Source organism: Poecilia latipinna, unplaced genomic scaffold, assembly GCF_001443285.1.
Source record: "Poecilia latipinna isolate Pla-1442-1.1 unplaced genomic scaffold, P_latipinna-1.0 Scaffold575, whole genome shotgun sequence".
In the NCBI taxonomy this organism is placed as follows: Eukaryota; Metazoa; Chordata; class Actinopteri; order Cyprinodontiformes; family Poeciliidae; genus Poecilia; species Poecilia latipinna.
This window is the reverse complement of record NW_015113191.1, coordinates 198,978-224,751: the sequence shown is the minus strand read 5'-3', so window position 1 is coordinate 224,751 and position 25,774 is coordinate 198,978. Positions and strand designations below refer to the sequence as shown.

At 42.3% G+C, this 25,774-nt stretch overlaps 1 protein-coding gene across 1 annotated transcript in view; it reads right to left on the bottom strand.

Annotated features, from left to right (window-relative positions):
- The window catches only part of tafa4b (TAFA chemokine like family member 4b), a 49,665-nt gene extending 27,104 nt beyond the window's left edge, over positions 1–22,561 (bottom strand). Inside the window, exons 1-3 of the mRNA XM_015042030.1 lie at positions 21,873–22,561; positions 6,557–6,655; positions 5,238–5,353 (exon numbers count right to left, since the gene is read on the bottom strand). Coding sequence (XP_014897516.1) covers positions 5,238–5,352 — 115 coding nt within the window. The 5' untranslated portion in view covers position 5,353; positions 6,557–6,655; positions 21,873–22,561. The remainder of the gene's footprint in view (positions 1–5,237; positions 5,354–6,556; positions 6,656–21,872) is intronic.
- Positions 22,562–25,774: the final 3,213 nt, after the last annotated feature.

Here is a 25,774-nt window from a genome sequence, read left to right as displayed (position 1 = left end):
CCTGAGTTCATCCATCACTGTGAGGTTTGGCCCATCTGGAAAAAACAACAACGACAAAACCAGACAGGTCCATACTTCAACAATCAATCAGGTTTGGAGCGAGGGTCATCAGCGCTGACCTTCCCTCCACCCAGGACTTGTGCAGGCAGGTGTAGGGTCAGCAAAAGAGGGCAGCTAGCAGCTCAGCATGTCCCACGCATCCTGGACACACACTGGTTAGACTTTTACCTCCAGGTCAACAATGCAGACTGCAATTTGTAATAAAAACAATCGGCAGAGAGAGACAGCGTCTTCCCCCCCGGGCTAAACACAGTGAACACCTTAAAGTTAGCTACTCTACTGTGAAACAAAATGAACATATTTGCAGTCACACAACCAGTTTTTTCAATATATATATATACAATATAGCATAATAATATGTATATATTTGTGTTCGTGTTCATTCGTCAATAATCCATTGGGGAGTTGTTGCCACCATGGACGGCACAAGCAGCAGGTGTTACTGTATGTTTAGGAGGAAATTACTTTTTTCTTTTACAAAGTACCATTTAACTTTTCCTTGAAAGCCTTGACATTTTCTTCTGAAAAACAATTTGAAAAGTACATTTTGAATTCATTCAGGTCTGGGCATGTGCGTGTTGAAGGTAATCCCTCGGGGAACGGGAGAAGTCTTCCAGCTAGGAAAAAACCCGATGTTAGTGAGAGGAAGAAGAACCAAGAAACAAAATGCCCGGGCTCCATGATGAGCCTCCACAGCTTTACCTTCCGTATCAACGTCCTGCTGATTCCCTCCCCTCATCTACAAAAAGATTTATGTGTTAAACATTCAGCTCCCAGCTCTATACACAAACTAACAGTGTGTCGAATGCCTTGGTGTTGCCTTTAAAGCATTCTGTTGTGGCCGTATTGGTGTAATAGAGCCCTACACGGCGAGATGAAAAGTCTTCTCAAGCATGGCTAAATGCTTCTATTCCTGCGGCAGGCAGTGGGGGCGTAACAATAGCCTGGCGTTCAGACTGCCTCGAACTGACGGGTTAGTCAGGCGACTGATGTATTCTGACAGACACAGACAAGCAGGAGAATTGTACAATTTATCAAAAAGGCTATGTCTCTCCCTCTGTCAGTTCCTGACAGGCATGTCTGCGGCTGAGAAAGGGCAGGTATCAAGCAACTCCATTTGAGGTCGTGAAATCCGGATCTGGGAGGCGATGCGGTCTACGTCTCAGCGGGAACGCTCGGAGCGGTTTCAAAGGAGCGAGATTTCAGGAATCGCTTGTGCCGAGCGGCGTGAAAACACGTCAAACTCGCTGCTAAGTCAACCCGCTGTTGCTACAAATCAGCTTTCCTCGACCTGTCATCCTTTTTGTTTTCACTCAGCGTCTTTGAGACCTTTCACTTGCCTGCTCCATTTACTCCTCACCTGAACACCGGCACGGCCCATCAATCCTCCTGACACGATTGGTGTTTTACAGGCCTGCATTAGGCCTCCTGTTCATTATCATTACAGGCTGCAGGTAGTGACAAAGGTTGCTGTATACAACAGACGCATGTCGGTGAAATGGGATCACTTGGCCGGGCTGTTTGTGTTGTTATTCTTCACAAAAAGTCTTGTGTCTTTCTGAAAGCGACACATAGATGAAAGCGTTACTCCAAAGCAAGCTAGAATATGACGTGAAATGATAACTCTAGAAGCTGAAGGAGCAACTTTTCCAGGAATCCAAGTTGGATTAAGGACCATAAAAGATGGTTGATAATTCGTCAAGCGAGTCGTTTTTGTGCTGATATCCTGCTGATGACCCACTTTCACTTTTCCGGTAACGGAACCAGGTTTTTATTGAAATCAAATTGAGAAGAACACATCAAGTCATGAACTCTGACAGGTCCTCAAGGAGTTTGGATGAGAAACACGCCCACAGCATCACAGAGCCCCTACCGTGCGTAACAGTACGGTACGGGCTTTGACTCGCATCGGATCCACCTGGAGTGTTTATTGAAGAAAAACTCAAATCTTTCCAAACAGTTCCAGTTAAAGTCCCAGTAGAGTTTAGAAAACTTCACCGATGGGTTGACAGCGAAGGCTTTTTTTCTCTCTCTCTCCTTTCATTTCTCATGTAGAGCCGATCTGAAAGTTTACACCACCATGCCTGCGCACATACAATCATGAATACTGACAATGTAGAGAAATCGATTAAGCTAGCTGTCATGTTTTTGGACTGTGCAGTGAAGTGCCAACACATGTAGTTTAGAGAACAAACCCAGGATGTTTTTACTGCAGGGCAACAGTTTTATCCCCCATCTACACAGAGACACAGAAATACATTTATTACTAATAAAATATCTCCATATCACTCACATTTAAAGTATAAATAGTAAAAAAAAAATGCATGAGACATTTATTGTATAGGAAGTTGTATGGGGTTAGCTTATGCTAATAAATATAGCGGTGCCAAAAAAGTGTCAAGGTTGTTGTTTGCTCTGAATTTCTCCACTTCTCTTTTTCTCCATTGCTTCTCTAAGATGGTTGTTGCTTCATGTTTCATTCATCATTGTTTATGGAGGAGTTTTCATACACAGCGAAGGCAACACGAAGCGCTTCAGTTCATCTTCTGCAAGGTTCTGTTCTTTTTAGGTGCCTTTAAAGCAACGCTGACGCTAATAAACGTCATTTATTTTGTGTGTGTGTTTGCAAAGAGCTTCACTTTAATTTGACGCAAAAGAGAAAAGAAAGAATGAGAAGGCAGGTTGCACTCACTTTGTTCACCACCTGCCAAGTTCTTCAATGTTAATGGGGAGCAGGAACATTTTATAATGGAAAAATTTAAATAATAATAATAATAATAATAATAATAATAATAATAATAATAATAATAATAATAATAATAATAATATTAATAATAATAATAATAATAATAATAATAATAATAATAATAATAAATTATATTCTCAGTGTTGATTTGTTTTATTGGTTGAATTCATTTATCAAACAGATTAGCGCTACAATAAGTAGATGAAATTAAGATGAAAGAAATGTGACATACATGCATCATTTGGGGCATTTTTTGACCTACAGAGCCACCATGTGGCAGACAGAGGTACGACACCCACATTGATCACGCAGGTCCCACAGATGAGCCGACAAAACAGCGACAGAAGCGGCTAAATCCCCTGAAAATGTATCCTGGCAGCAACAACATTCACCCAATTATTTTTCAACCTCAAACTGCATTATGTGTGGATTATTGATATTCTCAAGCCGCCGCCAATTAGAGTAAACCGTCAAATAATAATAATAATAATAATAATAATAATAATAATAATAATAAAAGCAGCAGTTTGTTTGTGCACCAGATATCTTGTTTCTCGGCGAGTGTGAAATGAGAAGGGGGCCAGGCGATGATGCTGACCTTCACAATCCACAGAGCCTGTAATTAGTCGTGTCCCTGCCGTAAGCAGGCTGCCTTCTCTCTTCACTTAAAAGGAAACTAATACAATCACTTGCTGAAAAAGACTGGATGCTGGTAGCATTTATTGGGCGCATAAAGGTCACCCTGCACAACACAAACAGCGAGAGCAGGGAAATCGAGGGATAATTAAGGAAACTGTTGTAATTAAGAGCCAGGAAGACGAGACTTGGGAGGTTTCAGCAAGCTTGGTTGGTGTGACTCAGCAAGGAACCGCCCCCGCAGTCATCCTCGCAGAGACAATGGAGGGAAAAAATAGGTCTTCATTCAAGTTTTGATTGTTTTAGACTGAAGAGTCTCAAACAAATGTGTAACTTTTTCACATTTGTCACATTATGAACTACAATGCACATTATGCAGCAATGTGGAGTCCAGCAGTTGCTCTGCCGATAGATTCTCCCACCTGAATCTCTGCATCTCCTCCAGAGTCGCTGTCAGTGTATGTGCTGGGCTGCCGTCTCGCTGCAGGTCTGCAGATGTGTCACAAACTCTTCATTTCTTGAAGGCACATTGAACAGGCCCCAATGAAATGTTGGAAACGTGGGGTGTTGTTTTACAACCTAAGCCTGATTTAGACTTCTTCAGCATTCCCTCCGACCTGTCTGCTGCATTTATTGGTCTTATGGTATCGATTCTCTGACAGATTGTCTGTATTTATCATGACGTTAAATCTTCTTTTGTCTTCATTATCAGTGGATAACCCTGACCGACATTTTCAAGAGACTTGTCTTGGGAAAACAGAGCGTCTTCAGTCAGAGGCTTCTTCAGATTCACTGTAATACAGACTGTTACAGGAGATATTGCCTGCCAACAGATGCCAAGGATCTACAATAGCTATTTGAATAATTTAAAATTAATATGAGGTATTTCCCTTTGGGATCAATAAAGTATTTTTGAATTTAAATTTGAAATGACTTTGAAAGACTATTTGATTATTTGATCCATTAAAGCTATCAGAATCCACATGTATGTAATGCTTTTTAGATGTGGAAAACAGTGAGCCAGTGTTATTGTCACATATCCATGTTTGTTGTTGTGGTTTCTCAGTTTTGCTTTCTCTCTTTCTGCAGGTGCAGAAGCAGAGTTCATTGGTGTTCACTTGCGTTCTCTCTAAGCTTCTTTCTCTCCACTCATCCTCCTTCTTTCCCCTCTCTCTACTCCTGCGTGTGGCTCAGTCAGAACAAATAAAACATATTGAAGTTTGTCGTTCCGCTGAGACGCAACGTGACAAACGTTCAACATTCATATTCTTTTAAAGGCGTCGCATAAGCAGGCCAACGTAAACTTTAATGTTTACAACTTACGATAATTGCATAATAAACACTGCAGGGCCTCAGCTACTCGTGAGAGACATTAAAGTTCACGGCAGCGCTGAGGCAGCGAGAGTCCTCGAGAACGACGTCGCCTCTGAAACGCTGCGCGTCTGCACTGTAAATAGATGAGATCGCACCCAAACGGATGTGTTTGTGTTGACAGTTTCTGACAGCTTAAGTGCTATGCAGTATCTGTGAAGGCTGTATCACTCAAACAGAAGTATTTTCTTTGCAACCACGCCAAGCACAAGTCCTCGTTTGGGTTACGTTGTTGTCAGAGTGAAATAAAGAGTAAAAACATCTCACACACACACACACACACACACACACACGCCCTCCGCCGTGACGCAGGCGGCCTGGTCCGCGTCAGGCTCGGCGAACACGTGTTACACCTCTGAAACGACAGTGTAATTAACCTCTCACGGTGGTGGCAAGGGGGGATTCAGAGCAAGACCCCGTGTACCTGTTGGTCCCCGATGATTACGGCTGCCGGCGGACACGGGGTCAACCCAGAGCATCACCAAGGCAACGAGGAAGGCCACCTGCCAAGGCCAAGCTGACCTTCCCCTCAGCTTCATCCTGACAGAGAGAGAGGAGGGGCAGGGGGGGCAAAGAGGGAGAAAGCAGAGGAGACAACGTTCAGGAAGAGGCTGGAAAACAACCAACAAATGCAGCTTTCTGAACAAACAGTGGAGGAGGTGAGCTGCTAAAGGTCAAAGGAAGAAAAACACAACCTTAAAAAACAGACGTGACCCGAGGAAACTGGTTTTTCTAGCTCACATAAGTACAGTCGTATTTCTGTGTACACCTGAAGCAACAGTGGCAGCATTTCTTCGTGTTTTTTTTTTTTTCAAATCATGTTTCTGCTAACATTTTTGTTAAATCTACATTGATATTGTACAAAAAAAAGTCATTATCAGTCATTATGAGGCAAAACCACTAAAGCCATTCAGCCAAGTCAGACTAATTAATACTCATGTTAATGAGTATTAATCAATATTTGAAGACAATACATGAAAATATCATCCTGTTTTCAGTGAGTTATGCTTGTTATGTCACGTCCTAAATTAATATTTCAATCAAAAAAAAAAAACTATCCTGAAACTGCCTGGACATTTTTGGATTATGTCATCTTAAACTTACAAACTTAAATGTATTTTATTCTGTTGATCTGTCAATAGACTGACAGGTCAACAGATTGTTGGGTAGTGTGTGAAACTAGAAGGAAACATATCCAGATGTTTTAAGAGTAGGTCAATGTAAGTGCAGGCTGAAAACACATCTCTTCCCCTTCAACACCAGCTAAAGAGAAAAGGTAAAAGAAGAACATTTAAGTATTGTGGGTTTTTTATTATCATTCATGCTACTAGCTTTTGCTATCTTTGTGAATTTTATATTAGTTTTATTTATTTTTTTTACTAAACTTAATTTTATTTTCTATTTTATCATTTATCTACCTGGGGGGTTGTTGTAAATGTGCTACATGAATAAACTTTGACTTGACTTGAACAAAAGTTGCATCAGGTTTGTAGACATGATGCAACAAATTGTGAAGGCTGTTAAAATGATTACAGTTCGCTGCATGTACAAATCAAATGATATTCCAAAAGTATAGGTGATTAAGTTTGGGTTAAACCAACCTGTCGAACATGAATTCTTATTATTCCTTTTTTAACTCAGCTCAAGTTTATTTTTAATATCATTTTTGCAGACGAGTCACTAAGCAGAGACAAACCCGATCAACATGAACACACATCGGAGCTTCACCTGATGTCGCCTCACCTGTCTGTCTGTCGTCTGTCCTCACGGCGTGAAGCTCATGGCGGCATTCACTCGCACCTCGAATCTCCTCCTCTTCCTCGCCTTAAACACAAGATGCCTCTGGAGGAAGGAAAGCACAAAGACACCCTGTCAGAGAGCACAGTCTGCCCTGGGGTTGGTCCATGGCCTTGCATGCAGGTCTACCCACACATACACAGGCGCCCCACAAATATGTATTCACACACACAGTCGTGTTTTCATCACTTGTGGGGACTTCACATTGACTTCCACTAATCTCTACAGCCTAACCCTCACCATAATCCTAACCCTAAACCTAACCATCACAGACCTAACCACTAACCCAAAAACAACAATTTCCCTCATGGGGACCAAGAAAATGTCCCCACAAGCAGCAGTGGTCTCCATAACCCCACATTGTAGACAGAAATAGATTCCCATAAGGATATAAAAACCTGGTACAGACACGCACACACACACACACACACACACACACACACACACACACTCAAAGATACACACACACATACATACGCAGATGGACACGTAAAACAACATGCATAATAAACTAAAAGTCCAACTGATTTCCAAAATATGTGTACATAAAAGGAAAGCAGCAGAGGGCCCCATTAGCTGAAACATTTAACAGCTGATCAAATATGCCATAGAAACCAGTGATGACACACACAAACACACACACACACACACGCTAAATTTGCACAGTATTTGCAAGGTAAATTCAAAGCCTGTCAGAGGACAGCAGGAGAGACTCTTCCTAATTACAACTGAGTGACAGCCTGTGATGCAAGTGTGCTATCACACACACACACACACGCGCACGCACACACACACACACACACACACACACCCACACACACACACACACACACACGTGCACGCACAAGGTAAATTGCCATCCTGCAATAGTAGTGTGTCAATACGCCTCTCTTTGCAAAGGGGAAAGACTCTGCAGGCTTCAAGAAAAGACAACAGTCACATTAATAACAAAGTCTTCTCCACTCCTCAAACCTTCATTATTCATCAGGTTTCATTGATATGCAACTCAGTCCACTAATATGCTGGGAAACTTCTCCGAAAGGACCACGATTGGCTTTCAAACATCGGTGTAGTGCCACTGCCCCCTAGTGAGGGGAGCGTGCAACAGCGAGAACCACAGGTCTGCAAAGCGGGAACCAGAAATAAAGATGCAAACCAACAGAGCAAGGAAATAATTATCTGAAAGAGCTTCAGTGAAGTTGGATCAAAAAGGAGAAAAATGTTCATTATTTAGGTATAATTACAAAATATGACTTCTACATTCTTATAGAGCACTCAACATCCACACATTCGCAGCTTGTGACGTTTGCGATCAGAGTTTAAACTTGTGCATTTGTGTGTAACAGTTTGAATCCGGTACAGTATGTGAAAGTATGCTAGGTGCATGCGCTCTGAGAAGTGATTAGGCATGCTGCATGGCTGCACAGAGGCCTATTTCTTATTCCCTTCTGAAAGGCTGAGTCAGGGCATGCATTTTTATCAGCTTTGTTCTGTGATACACTCATTAAAGGAGCACAGCCGTGCATGTGTGCGTGTGTGTGTTTGCGTGTGTGTGTCTGGATGTGGGTGTGTGCGCGCTGCTCGTTGGGAACAGGAGAGAGAAAATGTCCCGTCATCGGAAGCAAAATTGTAACCTTTGTAAAGTCTTCAACAAAACTCAGAGAATGGCTTTAGACTGTTTTAAGAGAAAATTTATTTTGTAAAAAAATAAATGTAGAGAACAATCAGGGCTTGTAGTCACGGAGATAACCCTAACCTGCCCAAGAAATAAGTGGAGTAAAGCTGTTGGTTTGGACCTCCAAACCTGCGGGGACTGGTCAGATGTGCAAATATAACAGTGACATATTACATTAAAAAAAAACCTTTCGATGTTTGATAGTTAAAATATAAAATGTAAATTAGTGGAGGGCAACGCTTTAGAAGTAGCTGAACGATTATACATCGGACAGTCACTCTATATGCAGAAGGACAAATAAGCTGCTAAAAGGTATAACTAACGTATTAATTTAACACATTTGAACATATAATTAACTCACATCTCTTACCCACAAGCCAGTAGAGACTCCCCGGTGAAATAATTTTCAGCATTATGGAGAAATTTATTCCTTGCAATGAAATTGCTAGTAGCTTTGTGAGGCAAAATATTAATTTCCCTGGACCAAATACCTGTCGGCCATAAACACAAACATAAACTTTTTTGTTTTTTAAAGGAAAAAAAAAAATCTTATCACTTAGAAATTTTTCTCAACGTAAAGAGCCATTATCCTGCCACTGCTAGTAAATAAATGCTGCCTAGAGCTTTAAAGCCTATAAGATCCCTCTAAAAGCATAACTTATAAAGTCTAATAAATACCTACAGTTGGAAATTCATATGTTTTGTTAAAAGTACTTTGGGCGTTTTACAAGCATTAAAAACCTTTACAACAAGCAAACCCATCAGTTTTCAACCCAGCTTTTTGAAAAGCAAGAACGGACATCAAAATAACACACATCATATTTCACTTTTTTCATCTATTTTGTGTTTTTTTTTTTAACTACTTAATCTTTTGTCAAGCTGATTTGTAAATCTCACATCATTTGTTTTTATTGTATGCTATTAGTAGTCTGAAAATAAACTGATATCATTTGATGTGACAAAGAAAACCATGTTGTTGGAACCATAACCAGCACAGCTTGTATCATTTGTATCCTTCACAAATTGAACTCTTAACTCACAGAAAACAGACAAAAACCCCAGGCTGCTTAATTCTACATACATATTCTTTAACCAAAGTTATTAAACGCTGCCCCCCCCCCCCACCCCACCCCACCTGACCCGACTAATGGACCGCTCTCCATATCAGGACATTTTTGCAATTGGACCTCAACACCAACGCAGGCCTGCAAAATTCGACATTACTGGCATCCCATACATCACTGTCTATAGAAACACTCTACCAGCAATCATGTCACTTTTCTCCAGGCTTGTAATCAGAAATCAATGAACAGACAGCAGTTTATGCTGCTTTCGCTTCAGATTGGAAAAGTGCAGCTGTGCTGCTGCATGAGCAGTCAGCTTTGCTTGCAGACGCCGCTGCAGCGCCGTATGTCAACGTCACGAAAATGTGTTGGCTTTCTCTGAAATGATCTGAATTTACCGTTAAAAGGACTTCAAGGTGAGTTTTATTAGATCCTCTAATCAACAAGGAAATGTAAGGTTAGCCAAGCTGTGATATCTGATATTAGTTGTACAGCTTTGAACCTGAAACACAAGTTTGAACGTGCTCACTTATTCTAGTAGGACAAACACACACACACACACACACACACACACACACACACACACACACACACACACACACACACACACACACACACACACAAAAACCCTCACACACTCCAGCAAACTGAGCACAAACATGCTCAAGATTATCTGAGCACATCAAGTCTCACCCCATCTAAAATTATCCCTCCTGCTGCATCACCCTCTCCATCTCTTCCCGCTGCGCGTCTCAGATGGCTGAGAGGCTGAGGCGTGTCATTTCTCCCAGTAATCACGCAGGACTGACACGCTGGCTCATTGGCATGCAACCAGGCAGATCTTACCTCCTCCACAAATACACATCCGCGTGCGCCCTGCGCCTCCCCCACCGCCCCCCCGCCGCCGCAAAACAGACGCACGCACACAATTCGCTAAATTACTCCTGCGGATGCAGACTCTGACCTCATCTGCCGCATCAAGAAACAGGTTTGCTAAACAGTTTTTTGTCTGTCGCCGGTGTCCTGCCCCGTTTGTCAGTCAGAGAGATGATATCATCTGTTAGGACAGGACAGGAAGTTTCATATCAGCAGAGCTGTTAGAGACAGGAAGCGCGTCATTACTGGGTGACCTTTGTGGCACATGGCTGTTGCTATTGTTTTCATTTAGCTTTAGGTTTAAAGCTTTTTTTTTTTTTTTTGCCCACACAACACTGTAAAGCTGATCGACCCCCTGACCTGACAGACTGAGAGGCAGAATGTTTATGTGTGAGAAAGAAATACTGAAATTGTTCACTTTAAAGCGTTCATTTCTAATCTTTAATTGCAGACAAACAAAACATTTCACTTATTTCCAACTCATTGGTTACACTGGTGCACACACTCCAGCCTGCAAGTGTGTGTGAGGTCTCGTTAGTCAGATGAAGTTTTTCATAATCCTGTCCCATGTTGCTGATTGATTTCTTTATTTCATATTCTTTCTTAGTCTTCAAAATGACACAAAATTCAGAAAAACGCAACATTTTAAAATCATGGATCAACTTCAGCTGATCATTTTCACCTAAAAACGTGAAATTACAGAAAAGAACTTAAGAGTCCTGAGAAATATCAAGATATTTTTTTAAGCTCGACCTAAAGTATGAGTTCTACTGTATTTACATGTTTTAAGTAAAACACCTAAAAATGTTTCATGGCTTTTGAGTTTGATTGTTAAAGAAAAATAGAAAAAAGTGAAGAAAGCCAAAGAAAAATAACAAAATAGATGATGAGAAGAGGAAAAAGTGTGCAGCATAAACTCTGCTGCAAGTCATCAAATCTCCCTTATCTCAGGACTATCTTGTTTTTTTTTATAAGTAGTCCTCCTTATGGTAGAGCCATTTTACAGCAAATGTGTTTTGCGTATTAAAGCAGAATTTAAATCTGTTTCGGTGAAATAAAGCAGGAGGACAAACTACAGATAAAAAAAAAACGAATCTCCGGTTCAATTAGGGCGCCAAACAGAAGTGAAAATGTATAAGTCTGAAGGCCACACACGCGCTTCACAACAGTATCTTCCCCCGTGCTGATTTTTCTTTGCCCAAACACAAACCAAGCAGACAAAGAAGAGGATAAAAAAAAAGGAAAAAGAAATCCTATCAGTGTAAAACAAAGTGCGTCTCCCTAAGGCGGAAAGATATTGAAAATGAAACGGGCAAGAAGCACAAAGCTCAGTGGGATCTCATGTGAAGCGTTGCAGATTTCCACCGATATGCGCGGTATTAACATTCAGTCGGGGTGTGTAATGCCCGCTCTCTTCCTCCCTCCCTCCCGAGCGAGGCAGCCATTACGGCATGTTGCTCCTCTGCCGTTTCTTTTGGGTCGCTGCGCTCGCGGAGCGGGTGCGTGCAATTACAGACACGCGCTAAATTGCACAGACGCAATCTTACAAACTTGGACGGCGCGGCGTTCACGAGGTACGACTCTTACACCTCAACTTCTCGTTGGTGTTCGCGCTCTCCATTCCTCCAGATCTTCCGCTCCGCTTTACGGATGCGAAGATAAGTTGCAGCTTTCTCTGAGAGAGCAAGTTGAAAGATCAGTCAATTCCTTTGATTACAGTGGCAAAGGTGTGAAATCCCACAATGCCACTGGGCCTGTCTCTCTCTGCTGCTGTGTATATTCTAATAAAATCACCAGCTAATAAGTGAATAAGGGTTTGCTGAAATGGCCTAGCAAGGAAAAAAAAAAAAAAAAAAAGCTTGGAAGGAGAGAGTAGTGAGTGAATGTTTGAATTCGGGACCATTACCTGACTGTGGTATCGACTGCAGAGTTCAGAGAATGGCCTTGGCTCTAAGGTACCATTACAGCTCAATTGATCTGCCTGCACTTAAGTCTAAATCCCACCTTGTTGCACAAGCCATCGTTTTCAGGATCCAGTGACCAAGACATATGTGTGTGTGTGTGTGTGTGTGTGTGTGTGTGTGTGTGTGTGTGTGGGTGTGTGTGCCTGTGTTTTAGCATTGTAAGTCCCATTTTTTCAACAAAACCTGTGTTATGGTGGAGCCCAAAGTCTGGGCTCTGTAAGAAGACGTGTCGTTTTGGGGTTAGGAGTTAGGTTCAGGGCCAAGGTGCTCATTGACTTTATGCTAGGTTTTATGGCTAGCCACTTACTGGTTTAGTGTAAGTGGCTGTAAAAATGAATTGGAAATGAATGGTAGACAAAGTAAAGTCCTTGTGAAGATAAGACATGCTGTGTGTGTCCGTGCGTGCATGCGTGTGTGTGTGTGTTGTGTGTGTTTAGACAAAGAAACACTTTAAATAACGGGAGGTAAATCATAAATTCTTTGGAGTTTTTTCAAAGTTTCTATCCAATTCTCTCCTTATTTTCATAAACTAACTCCCATCCTTCTTCTTTTCTCAGTGCTGCATCTCTTTCTCTTCATTTTCCTTCAGCTTATTTCAGTTCGTCGAGGTGGAAGACCACGACGTTTGATGAATGTTTTATGATTTGAAGCAGGTGAACGCCGCTTCTGGGAGTCCAGACTCACTTCTTTAACAAGTAGCAACAACACAGCACCCGGGGGCAGGTTCCTCGTTTTGTTACCCCAAACTAATTCTGAAAAGAAACTGGTGGGGGGAAAAACATGTATCAAACAAAAATTATTCAAGAACTGCAAACACTGGTCTGAAAAGGACGACACAAGAAAAGCAGCAACAACAACAACAAAACAGATGACTAGAACCAAATAAATGATGTACTATAACATCAATAATCACTACAGAATCAGTCTAATGTGCTTTTTATGCTCATGTCATTCTAAGGTGGTGATGTTGCCAAGAAAGCTTTTAAAACCGTCATGAATCTCGAAGACTTTCCGTTCAGTACAGAATTATTTGACTAAAGTCTGATTGGCGTAAGAACTGGACATTTCTGAAATGACCTTTAAATTTCAGACACCAGCACCACCTTCATCAGCCACTTGTGATGAGCACCACACCACTGGGTGGGGGTGGGTGTCAGTAAGCCATAAAAACAAATGCTGTTTCATTTTCTGCTTTGTGGTCGCCCCCCCCACCCCTTCTGTGCCAGGTCATGCCACCCTGGGAATAGAACCAAATCCACACCAATTGTTCTTTACGGCTATTCAAAACATCATCATTTTGCAAATAATCATGCCTAGGGTTAAAAGGTGGAGAGGAAATTTCCTCTTTTACAAAACCAAAAACAAGTAGGGGAATTTATTAGGCTAATAAAGATTGTCTAGAATATGCATTAAGAAGGCCCAGTTTATGCTTTCCGTCATCTGAAACCCCTCGACCAGCTTGGGTCGACATTTAACAGCAAAGCCCTCCTCGGCGCCGCTGACAGACACCAGCGCAGTCCAAGCCCGTAAATCTGCTGCATTCTAATAAAGCATTAAAAGGCCATTAAAAGTCAGTGTCCCCGAGCGCCGGAAGATGGATGGAAAGGTGAAATGGAAACGAGACACTTTTAGATGACAGCTCACACCTGCTCGCAATTCACCGGCATTCCCCGTTCCTTCCCCTCAAAAACAATCTGCCACATTTATTCCTCTCTGTCTTTCTTCCTTTCTTTCTTTAGCTTCCAGTCTTTGCAGGCTGGAACTCACTTTTTACGTCTTAAAAAAAAAGAAGAAAGGCAAAACATTTTGGCCCAGAGTGAGTAAAACTCGCAGATTCATTGGTTTTTTTCTCTGCCTGCTTACTCGAGGCATCGTTCCTTTCGCGGTCCGGTTTCTGCTCGTCTCTAGCTGGAAAGCGCAACACCGTGCAAATTTGGATGAAAAGTAAAAGAAAAAGAAAAAAAAAGAGGAATATTTTAGGTAATTATCTTCCTCTTCTCAGCCTTTTTTCCTCTGCGAATCTGTTCCTGTGACCGTTTCCGACGATATTTGCAATTTTCAAATTAACATCCGGACCGTGATGAGGATAAAAAAACACAAGCGCAAGTAGAGATGAATGAATCAGCACAAGGGGAGACAGAATAACCTGGCACGGTAATGAAGGATGCTTCTGCGGAGCCAGCAAATGTTTCCCCACAGAAATGCACCGATCAATCGGCCAGAGTTTGGAATCGACCAATTTTTTTCCCCCCAGAATGAGCTGGTGGAGCACTGAAAATCTGATGCGATAAAAACTTACATCAGTTTATAAATGACTCAACCAGCAGCACGGCACACATTTTTAAATGACTAAATATCAAATAACTGAATGTTTTGAACGCACAAACGGGGCTACTCTTGCAATTTCTTCATTTTCTGGAAGATTCAAAGCCTCCTTTGGAGAACGTCTGGATCATTTGTGGCTCTCTTTCAATGATTATTGGTGAAAGTGTGAACGAGGATGAGTGAGCAGCACTTTGTGCAAAGCTCCTCTGCTGTGAAGTCAACGTAACAGGCCGGGTGCTTGACAGACATAGAGATGGCAGAGAGCGTCGGCCATTCATTTCATTCTGTTCTCAAATCAAGATCAATGAAAACTGAGGCACCTCAACGTGAAGCCTGCAAACGCTGTATACAGAGCGGTTCCTTTGACTCAGATGAAAACGTTCAGACCTGAACTCTGAGGCTGAGAGTCGGTCCAGCAGGTGAAGCGCTGGCTTTGCATTCGATTATATCCAAGTGGAGATAAAACGAAACAGCTGCTTCTCCTCTCTTACGATGCCAGTTTATGTTCATTTGTAGACATGTACACCACAAAAACTCCAAATCTTACCAAGTATTCTTGTCTGGTTTCTAAAGCAAACCCACTTGATGATATAGGAGCTTGTTTTAAGTAACCAATTCCTTTAAGTTATATTTCCACTGGCAGATTATTTCACTTTTAACATGGGAAAATTTTCTTGTTATAATTTAAATAAGCTGCCAGTTAAGCTAGCACTGTATCATCAATACTAATGAATGATTGACTTATTACAAGCTCCTATGACTCACTGAAAAATTCAAGTGCACTAAGATGTTTGAAACTAAAAACTAGACCAGAAATCCTTTGTAAGATTTTCTGTTTTTGCAGTGCACCAATCAGGTTTTTTCTAGATGATCCCAATTTCTGATTTTCTTTGAGGTTTAACACATTGTTTCTGATATCTCTTTTTAAGGATTAAATCATAACGAAGAGATGAAAACGTTTCAGGTGCTTTGACCAAGCAGATCTACCTGAAACAAAAGTTTAATAAAATTATCCCCATTTAGACATCAAAATGTAAATCCCCCAACCTTTATTTGCTTTTTTGTTAAATTGCACCAAAGCACATTGATCCGTTTTCGTTTTTGTTTTTTTGAATAGAAACGGTGGAGGCTTTAAAAACTTTTTAAGCATTTAATGAGTCACCAAACTCTGATTAGAGTGAAATAAAAGAGAAAATTGGTCCATTCCAGTCTCTGTCCAATCAGATGTGATATTTTTTGGGGGCAAACTTTCTTCCTTAATAACCAGCTAGATTTATTCCGCATATCTTTTCACCGGGGCAATTACAGTGTGAGTCAAATAAAAAATGAGTTTGGGTAAATCAAAAGGTGAAAATTAAAGAGAAAACCAAAAACTCATAAATAAAAGCGATGGCGACAGCAAGCAGGGCAGCAAGAATCAAGAGGTAGACAAGAAAAAAAAAAGACAGAAGTCAGGAGAATAGAGAGAGAGAGAGCCGAGAAGAGAGAGGAAGCTTGATCAATTGTTCATTTTACAAAGTCACTGAGACGTGTCAGCAGTGTCAATAAGTGAATTAATTTGTCTGTGAGTCTGCGGAGCATGACACCATCACTCTGCTCCCCTCAGACAAGCAGGGCCTCTAACCCTCTGTCACGCGCTCACAAAAGCAATTCCAAACAGGGATTATGCACAAATATCCCAAACAGATCTGTTGACACTTAATGGGTTTCACACAATTATACCGGCTGTGCAGGTTCTAATCCAAAATGTCATGATTTTCTTTATTTGGCGAGGTAGAGTGGGGGGGCACCTCAAATGTTAATATGAAAGCGGATGTAAAGTGTGCATGTGATTATTTATGGTAAATAATAATGACTGAAATGTGATCTTGTACAGTATGTGGTAGAAAACATCACAGATTTTTTTTTTATTTTTTATTTTTTTATTTTTATCATTTTGTGCTTCAGATCAGTTTGCAGCCTTTGTCAGAATGCACCAATCTACCGACTGGAGAACAGAAGCAGACGATTTTTCTTTTACCGGCTCCGATCCAAAAACTGAAAAGTTACGAATTCAGCCAATTTCAGTCAACAAACAATTTAGCTAATGACATTTAGCTTGGTGTGTTTTGCTTTGAGTTTATTGAAAGGCCTGTCAGGATAACACATTTTTCTGGACGATAAATTGTCCCAGAAGTTATCGCGATAAACGATACAAGACCATTTTCACGTAATATCATGGTAACGGCATAAAAATGCAAGAACACATTGTTAAAGATCAATAAACGTTAAATCTTAACAAACATTTAAAAGTGGAACTGGAACATATTTAAAATATCCAAAATAAACAAAACAAGAACAACAAATAAAATGAATTGTGAAGTCCCTGTACAAATGAAATTGTCCTTGACAAAAAGGTCAAGTTGAGACCAAAACACTAGACTAACGACTTTTATAATCCAGATTTTAGAAGAAAGAGAAAAACGATAAATCATGCAAATAGAAATTATTGAGCTTGATTTCATTTATCAAGCAATTCATTGATTTATTGTTTATTGTGACAGGTTTAGTCATTGTATCCTAAGAGTGTGTGTGTGTGTGTGTGTGTGTGTGTGCGTGTGTGCGCGTGTGTGCGCGCGTGTGTGTGTGTGTGTGAGACGCAGATACAGCACAATTACCGTTCAATATGACATCTGCAACCTACCAAAATAATCTGTCAAAGAATCTGCATTAATTTTATTTACTCTTTTTGTGTTATACTTTTTAGAATTAAAAATTTCTCAGTCACTCCAAAGTCAGCATCAGCATGTCAAACCTAAAAGAAAAACAGAAATCGGTATCAGCCAGCAAAAGCCTGATCAGTGCATCTTTAATTTTGTTGAAAATGAATTAACTTTCATTAAAAAATAAAAATAAAGAGGTGGAGAAGATTCTTGTTAGCTAACAAAAAAAGCATGTTTGGGATTGGAGATGAAATCAGATCTCATTTAGTCACGGGGAAATTACGAAACAAGTTGCATCAATAACCAACCAGGCTTGATCTTCCTGAGTGACAGGACTGAGCATCCAACCAATGAGGGGAAAATGTCGAACAAAACAGAAACAAAACAGTGGGTGTACGGAACAGTTAACATTCAGTCTTTTTTTTTTTTTTTTTTACAAAGTATGTGCAGCAACAAAATGGAGAAGCCTTGCAATGCAATTGCCTCAGACACCCCAAAAGTGCTTTCCTCCATCACGATGAAATCACATTTTAAGTAATTCAACCTGCACTTTATATGGTCAACTAAAGCTAAGTGTTTAATTAAAAAGTTACACTGTATTTAAGCTTTTTTTTTTTTTTTTTTTTTTGTGGTTTTCGGTATTTGCTTCCCCAGACAACAAGCATCCATCAGAGCGGCCATCCTTTGGGGGGGAGGCTGTTGTCAGGACGTGACTGACATCAGTCAGCCATGAAGAGGGACCCGCAGCCGGTGTTTTCATTACAAAGCCATCACCTCCAGCGCAAACACACACCCCACAAACACACACATTTACACAACCTGACAGATTTCAGCTCAGCCCTGACTAACCACTCTCCTCCTTGTCGAGGCATCACTCTCCCACACTCATTCACTCCTGCTCTCCATTCAGAACATACCCTGGCTATCTTTCTTGTCGTTTTTTTTTCTGTTTACATCATCTCTGCCTTTCTTATTCGTTCCCCCACTTCTACATCCCCACATCCAACGGGGTTCCAGCTACTTTTCGTACTCGTTTTTTTTTTTTTGTTTGTTTGTTTTCGGACGCCCCGGGCTCTGATTTTTCCTCACGTCTTTACAACAGATCCATGCGGGCTACGCAACGTGATGGGAGCGTCTCATAACCCAGCACACATTTACACACCTGCTGAAATGGGGCGGGTTGTGGGGGAGAGACCGACACGCAAGCAGACGTGCGCACAACAACAGCACAAATTGGGAGGCAGCAGATTGCATCCAAGGTGATAGATGGATCACGGTGGGATGGAACTGTGCCTGTTCAATTACAATCATTACTATCACTAAAAGAGATTTGTCATGGTCAAAGTGAGGTAAAGCTGCAGGGGAAAATCACCTTGAGGCACGAGAGGTGGCGTCACTTTTCCCGAAGGAGCATTAGATCCTCGAAACCTGCTTTGGGCAGAACATTTCCAGATGTTTGGTGAAAGAAAATCCCTCCCTGGCATATGATTCATCTCTCTTCACTCTACAAAAACCTCTAGATGCCTGTCACTGTCTTCTCAAGCAGAGGCCATGTGGAAATGTGTATGAGCGAGTCTGTCCGCTGCTACATGGAGGCGAGGGAATGAGGTGGGGGGGGGGAAGACAAGGCCTTGCAGTGGCTGACTCACTGACTGAGAATGGATGGAGGAGAAGTTAACGCTGTGTAGAGGAGTGATGAAAACTGCTCTGTCTGGACCCGCTGGGGTCCGCAGTGACAGGCGGACTGATGCGGAGAGGGGGGAAACTTTACCAGATCGCACTCAAATCTGCTGACGGGAACTTTTACTTTGTTTGACAGTTTGATCAATAGCGATTTTAGATTATTTTTTTATTTTTTTATGGATATATGCAGTGATGTGTGTGAACATCATCACACTGCTAGTTCTTGCATCCTGATCCCGGGCCGCGCTGCTCCGCTCAGAAGGATCCATTCTGATCACAGAGGCCTATTACAGAACAGTGGATCCAGTCCAAACCACCACACACACACACACGCACACGCACGCACACACACACACTCTTTCTCCACCACCGGTCACAACCTCTGTCCAAGTTGTGGTTTCGCCCCCGTCACATGAAACAAATCCACACACACACACAGCACTTGCACTCATTGATCTACTCTCCCCTCCTGCCTCCATTAGAGTAATGGATCTCCTGTTTTAAGAGGACAAGTCAGTCCTGTTTGTCTTCTGTTTCTTTTGCGTTTCGGTGACATCACTTTCACGCTCTCTGAATCAATGCACACAGAAGGTGGCCTGACAGTCACTCTTCTGCATCGTGGCTTTTGTTCCGCATCTGTTTCCACGACATCACAGGCAGAAGGGTTTCGGGGTGAACAGGGTTTATTCCTCCCCTCCTCTTCCTCCTTACGCTGATTACAGTCAATCTGTTAGCACCAGTAGGTGAGTAAGTGATCCCCACTCTGCTCCGCCCTGATGTCACTTTGTCAATCACACATGCTTGATTTTCCCACGTTATCTACCGCGTGTTATTATGCAGGCGAAGCCTCGTCATTTCACAAGCATGCACATGTCATCTGTACCTCTTTTCCCTCCCACCCTCCGCTCTCTCCCTTGCTCTCCGACTCACCTTCTCCCGCCTGAACCTTATTCTGTTTTTTTTTCCTACACACCGCTGTCCGTTCTCAATTGCTCACAATCCATTCTCCTTCCTAGTTCGCAGCCAATCATGCTGAACCCTCTGTGAGAAGATTACCCACATCGATACAGGTGATGCGGTTCTCACTCCAGGGAGGAAACACCTGCGGGGGGCGGTCACAAAGGCATCACAACATGCCATTTTAATATTTGCTAACCCTTTATGCTTTTTGCATAAACACATAAAAAAGAGACAATTAGTTAAAGCTTTCTCAGCATTTTATGACCACAATAAATTGAGAGAGGTGATTTTTTTTTTGACAGGCCATTCTTGGCACAAATTGTTCTACGGCAATTGTAGATGTTTGAAAACACCTTTCATGTATTTTACCATGTCAGGAAATCAACTGCGGTACCCAGATTACATAACATTCCTCTCTCTTTTGTAGAGCAGAACTATCCTCACATTGTTTTGTAACCAGACTCACCATACTCTAAGTTGTCTCAGTTTTATAAATATAATGCAGACGTGAAATCCTGGTAGAAGAAGAAGAAAAAAAGAAGAAGCAAAACGAGTTTTAGTCATGTTAAAAAAAATTGCTAAAATAAATCTACATATCCATCCCTTTTGATCCAATATTAGATCAATATGTTACATTTATTTTTCAGTTATGTTACATACTTAAAAGCTTTATGTTTCCCCACTGTTTTGTTTTTGCATAATGTGTTCCTCAGCGGAGTGGGTGGGTGTTTTTGTTAGAGGGGGTGGCAGAAAGAGATGGCAGCCCAGGTCGACAGTCACGCAAAGGACGCCACTGCTTGAGTAGAATTACAGTACATGAAGAATAATTGACTGAATATTGGCGTGTGTGGGGGGGGGGGAGAGTGCGCACAAACACCGGACAGGTACCTTTACGCAGGTGTTTGTCACTCTGCGCGCCTGTGTGTGTGACTGGGTGACAGGTTGGAGAGAGTAATCTCCCCAGGATTAAGAGCGCTGCTCCCGTGTTAATGTGACTGTCAATGAGAATTAAGTCCGAGGACGGATCCTCTTCAACCGCCCTCTCCTCTCCTTTCCCCTCCTGTCCGCCCTAATAACAGCGCTTTCCGTGGAGAGCCAGAGCCGCGTTCAAAACAAAACAATGGGGAAATAATTACGGCGTCTCAAATACAGTACAAATTGCAGAGCCAAAGCGATATGAGAGGGGGAGGACGGGGAGGGAAGAAGGGGAAACAAGGACGACTAACAATTACAACACGATAGGGGTTGGGTCTCATTACTGCGTCCATTAACATGCAGCAAGTAATTTTCGCTTCTCGCTTAAGTGTGTAGGAGTGTGTGAGTGAAGGGGGTAGAGATAGAGGATGAGAGACAGAGAAAGAGAGAGGGGGAGGGAATGAGAGAGAGAGAGAGAGAGAGAGAGAGAGAGAGAGGGAGCTTTGCTTCTGTTTGCGCTCAATAGAGTTCCTGCACCACACCTCTCGTCTCACACCGCCTCAGTGCGCACGATCTGCTCGGAGAAGCCGGTAACTCCTGATTTATTTTTTATTTTTGTTTTGTTCATAGGTGTCATTTTCATATCTTAAAATCTGTCTAAGCTCCATGGATTTCCCGCTCCCACTAGTCTATAGTACGTCACAATCCACGCAAAGCCGCGTTTTTGTCTTTTTTTTTTTTTTTTTTTTTTTTTTTTTAAGAAAATTGCCCGGTCAGCTGAGATCGCTCTCCGGCCGCTCCTTTAACCCTCTCCCAGTCATGAAACGCCGCATCAATCTCACCTCCCATCTGCCGTAGTTTGCGCCACAGACACCGGGAGGAAGCCGGGTCGGTGTTTCACTCAACTCATGGTGCGATCCACGCGTGTAAGATCACGATTCAAGAGCGAATAACTCTAAAGTGACATCATAAAGTCATTTCTTATCATCGCTTACTCCATCCTTGTGTCATGATCCTATTTGACAGGGCGCTGTGGAAAGAGATGGGTGGTTAGGGGGTGAGAGTAGCTGGGGGGGCGGGGGGGAAATGCCATCTTACCCGGATCTACAATCTCGAAGACATGATCAGTGCCAACTGTACAGGATCCAAGTGAGAGAGAGAGAGAAAGAGAGAGAGAGAGAGAAGTGGAGCACTTTTGTCACTTTTCCGCTTCAACTTCCAGACTTCAGTCAATCCTTCTGATCCTCTTTGTCCAGATCCCACACAAAATAGTGCGAAGAGAGCGCTTTACTGCTGCGCCGGAGAAACGGCACAGGTGAGCAATAGCGACCGGCTCCGGGCTCCCATGATCTCATCGAGTCCCATCTCAAGATCAGACTGGAGAGGGGGGAGAGAGAAAAAAAAAAGTCTCCAAGAAGTGCGTTAATTCCGTCCCTCCCGAAGGCGAGCTCCGGCTCCAAACAAGTTCCTCTTACCCCCTCCTCCTCTTCCTCCCTCCAAGCCGCTGCCCGAGTCTGACACGGAGATGCGCCGCGGTCGCCCGAGAGAGATGCTGATGAGAGTGAAGGGATTCAGGGATGCAGGAGTGATACTCCTGATGCTCTCCCGTCGCTCCTCCCGAGCGGGGATCGATTGGACATGAGGAACGCGATGCGAGCCCGACCTCCCCGATTCAGAACACGTGCAACAGCGCCCGCCCAGTTCACCCGGCTCCGCTGCGCACCCCGCTTCTTCTTCTGCTCCCTCACTGATGTCACGTAGTTCACACAGCAGCCTGGACTCCAGCAGGTCCGAGTAGAGACGGAGCAGATCAAAGCGCTTTAGATGTTAAAGAGCCAATCTTTGCCGAATAATGTTTGTTTTATCCCAGGGTTCCTAAAAAAATAAAATAAAAAATAAAAATCCTATGGAAGTCCAGATGTGACGAAATTCATTTAATGAAACGTCTTAATATATAGGTAAAGTTTCAAACAACTACAAAATTACAAGCCACAACAATATTAGTAAATGCATATGCAAATAAGTGGACCGTTGTAAAATGAGTAAATGCAAATAAAATTTATAAACCACAAAGCCTTACCCATGAAAGTCAAAGGGTGCAGCTGGCACTACTGCAGTTAAGATAAGTGGATTGAAATTAATTTGTTTTTAATTTTTGTGGATAGAAAATGTGTATGAAAAACATCTATTGATGACCCACTGTTAGTTTTCTGGTAAAGAGCACAAGTTTTTAATTTCAAATTTCCTTGTATTTACGGTAGTCCATTATGACAGGTCCCATTGTTTCTGGAAGAGCAACAAGACCACAGCATGACAGATCCTCAACCATACTTAGCATAGAGGCATGAGGGCCTTTTCCACATGTTCATCCTATGTTTCACCCCAAACCACGCAGCAGCATTTGTTTCTGAAAAACTCAATATCAGTCATTCATGACTAAAGCCCAAAGTTTCAGTTTAATCCCAGTGATTCCACATGTTTACGATTGTGATGGTAGGAAGGAAAAAGCTTTTGATACATTCTATTTGTAGTCGGAAGAGTTTCCAGACTGAAATTCAACGAGGAGGCCCACTGAACTGTGGGAGAGGAGACTGGGAAGGTTACCTAGCAGCCACGGCTTCGGTAAATCCTTGTGGCTTACCAAATTGCAACTACAACACGCTTTATTTGAGTTGATATCATTCCCAGATCCGAGTTCTGACTTTTGACGCAAACTGACAGAGGAGGCTACCTAATCAGAGTCTACACTTGTTGAGTCACAGATTACTTCATGATTCACCGGGAACCATGAAAAAAACCTAACATCCAATCACTTCTACTTTAATGAACTAATTGTTTATTGATAAATAACTGACCTATTTATATTGCTACGAATAATTCCTACTCACTTTTACCTTATTGAAGACAAAACATTTATTACATTCTTTGCTCTCTATCTATGCCTAATAAAGGTGACATAATACCAACTGGAAATGGCATAAATTAGCCATCCAAATGTTTTCTTTTTAATATTAACAGTTCCACCTTAAGGGAGTTTTTTTTATTTATTTATTACACAAACACAAGGAGACCATGTGTGTGTGTCCAGTCACTCGTCGGCACCTCGTTATATGTGTGTGTGAAGGTACGCGTGTGTGAGCCGAGGAAGGGGGAGTGCGTACCTGACAGATGGACAGCTGAGCCGCTCAGGTGCCTCATCGCTCGTCCAACAATAGCCGGCCCGGCGTCATGTTCCAACACTTGGAGATGCGCGATGATGTAAGCCTACTCCCTTCCACCACAGACCCCCATCTCTGAGCCTGAACCGCACACCCATAAACAAAGAGGCGCGCACACGGACCACCACCGAGACGTTAAACAGAATTTAATCACCGCAGCCTCTCCATTGCGTGCCTGGAGACAGCCTATCAATTATCCCATCCCAGAATATTCCAGCGTGTTGATGGCGATTGATTGTTCTGCGCTGTATTTGCAGTCATTAAGGCTTAGAAGAGATCGATGTCCACTAACGACCCGAGGTGAGGGGTATCCGATACTTTCGGATGTCTCCCTTGCGCTCCCACTGCCAGTACCGCTTCTGTCAAAGGTACTTTTGGGGGATTTTTCTGGGGGGAGAGGAGTAAACGAGAGCGTCGGCAGCTAATCAACGCAATTAGAGGCATGCAACATACACTTGGATGAGGTGTAGGGGGTAACGACGCTGTTTTAGTTCCTAAGAACACCTTTTGGACCAAGTGTGCCACCTGCGAACAGAAAGAAAAAGTGCAGCGGTGTTGTTTTCAGCAGATTAATCTTTGCTCGGATCTATAGCGAATCGATCCGTCTGGCTTTGAACTGAGAGTAGATGAGGCACTGATGTAGGTTTGCTAGAAGTGAGGTACTTTGTAAGACCTAGTTGCGAAATTCAGGTAGCGAGCTTTTAAGCGAAAGGGTGGCCCAGTTTCAACACCACGGACAGCTACAGACTGTCCCGGGGCTTTTCTTCACGCGTTTTTCTTTCTTTCTCTCTTTTGCAAAGATTCCCAAACAAGCAAACAGCTGTAGAAGAAAAGGAGGAAGAAGGAAATAAAGTTCCTGCTGAATCTGAATCTGCAGAACAGAGCATGTACGTCCCAGTGGGGATCAGGGGTTGCTTTTATCTTAAAGCCAGGCAGCTAATGGAGGCAACAGCCCACAGCACTTATCTCATCTCCTCTTCATCAAATGGCCCAGATAGCATCAGTGAAAAACTGCATCAAACACTTTTTCTGGACGCAGATGAGCGGTGCAAAATTTAGCCCACTCTTTTTACACTTCCCCCGTTTACATATGTAGTTCTTTTTTCTTTTTACCAGTTTGACCGAAATGAAGATCAGTCTTTTCAGGCGCTTCAAGCTCTGGACGGAGCTGCGTCTAGGTGTTGTCATAAAAGCTCGCATTATGCAGCCTGACGTTTGTCTCGCCGAGTCGTGTGATGTGGAGTTATGGGACCTATTCTTGAATAATCCTCTCTCACCCCGTAGGAGGAAATCATCGGACAGAAAGATTAAAAAAAAATCGACTTTTAACTTCAAGAATACTTTCCCCTCCAAGATCAATATTCCTGCATTAACCTCCCTGTTGATCTGCTCTGTGGATGAATGGGAAAGTGGGCACCGTAAGATGAGTGGATTGTAATAGATTTAGGCTGAATCCCATTTCCTAGGGTTAAGCAGAGCCTTTATCCCTTCGCTCTTAATTCAAGTTAAAACGTCCCACACCACTGTAAGGATCTGGTGCTGCCGCTCATTCCCTGTATGTAAACATATGACCTATCATCCCCGTTTGTGTTCTGTAAGTGTTGATCAGATATTAGTTGTGTGCTACTCAAGGGAAAAACAGAAATTCGCCACCTAATGTGCCTTTGTAAATCTCAGTTTAACAGACTTGAAATGCCTTTTTTTTTTTTTACTAAGTATGTGAATACATACCAATACATCAAAACAAACAGAAGTGTGTTTTTTCGGTGAGTCTGATCTCGC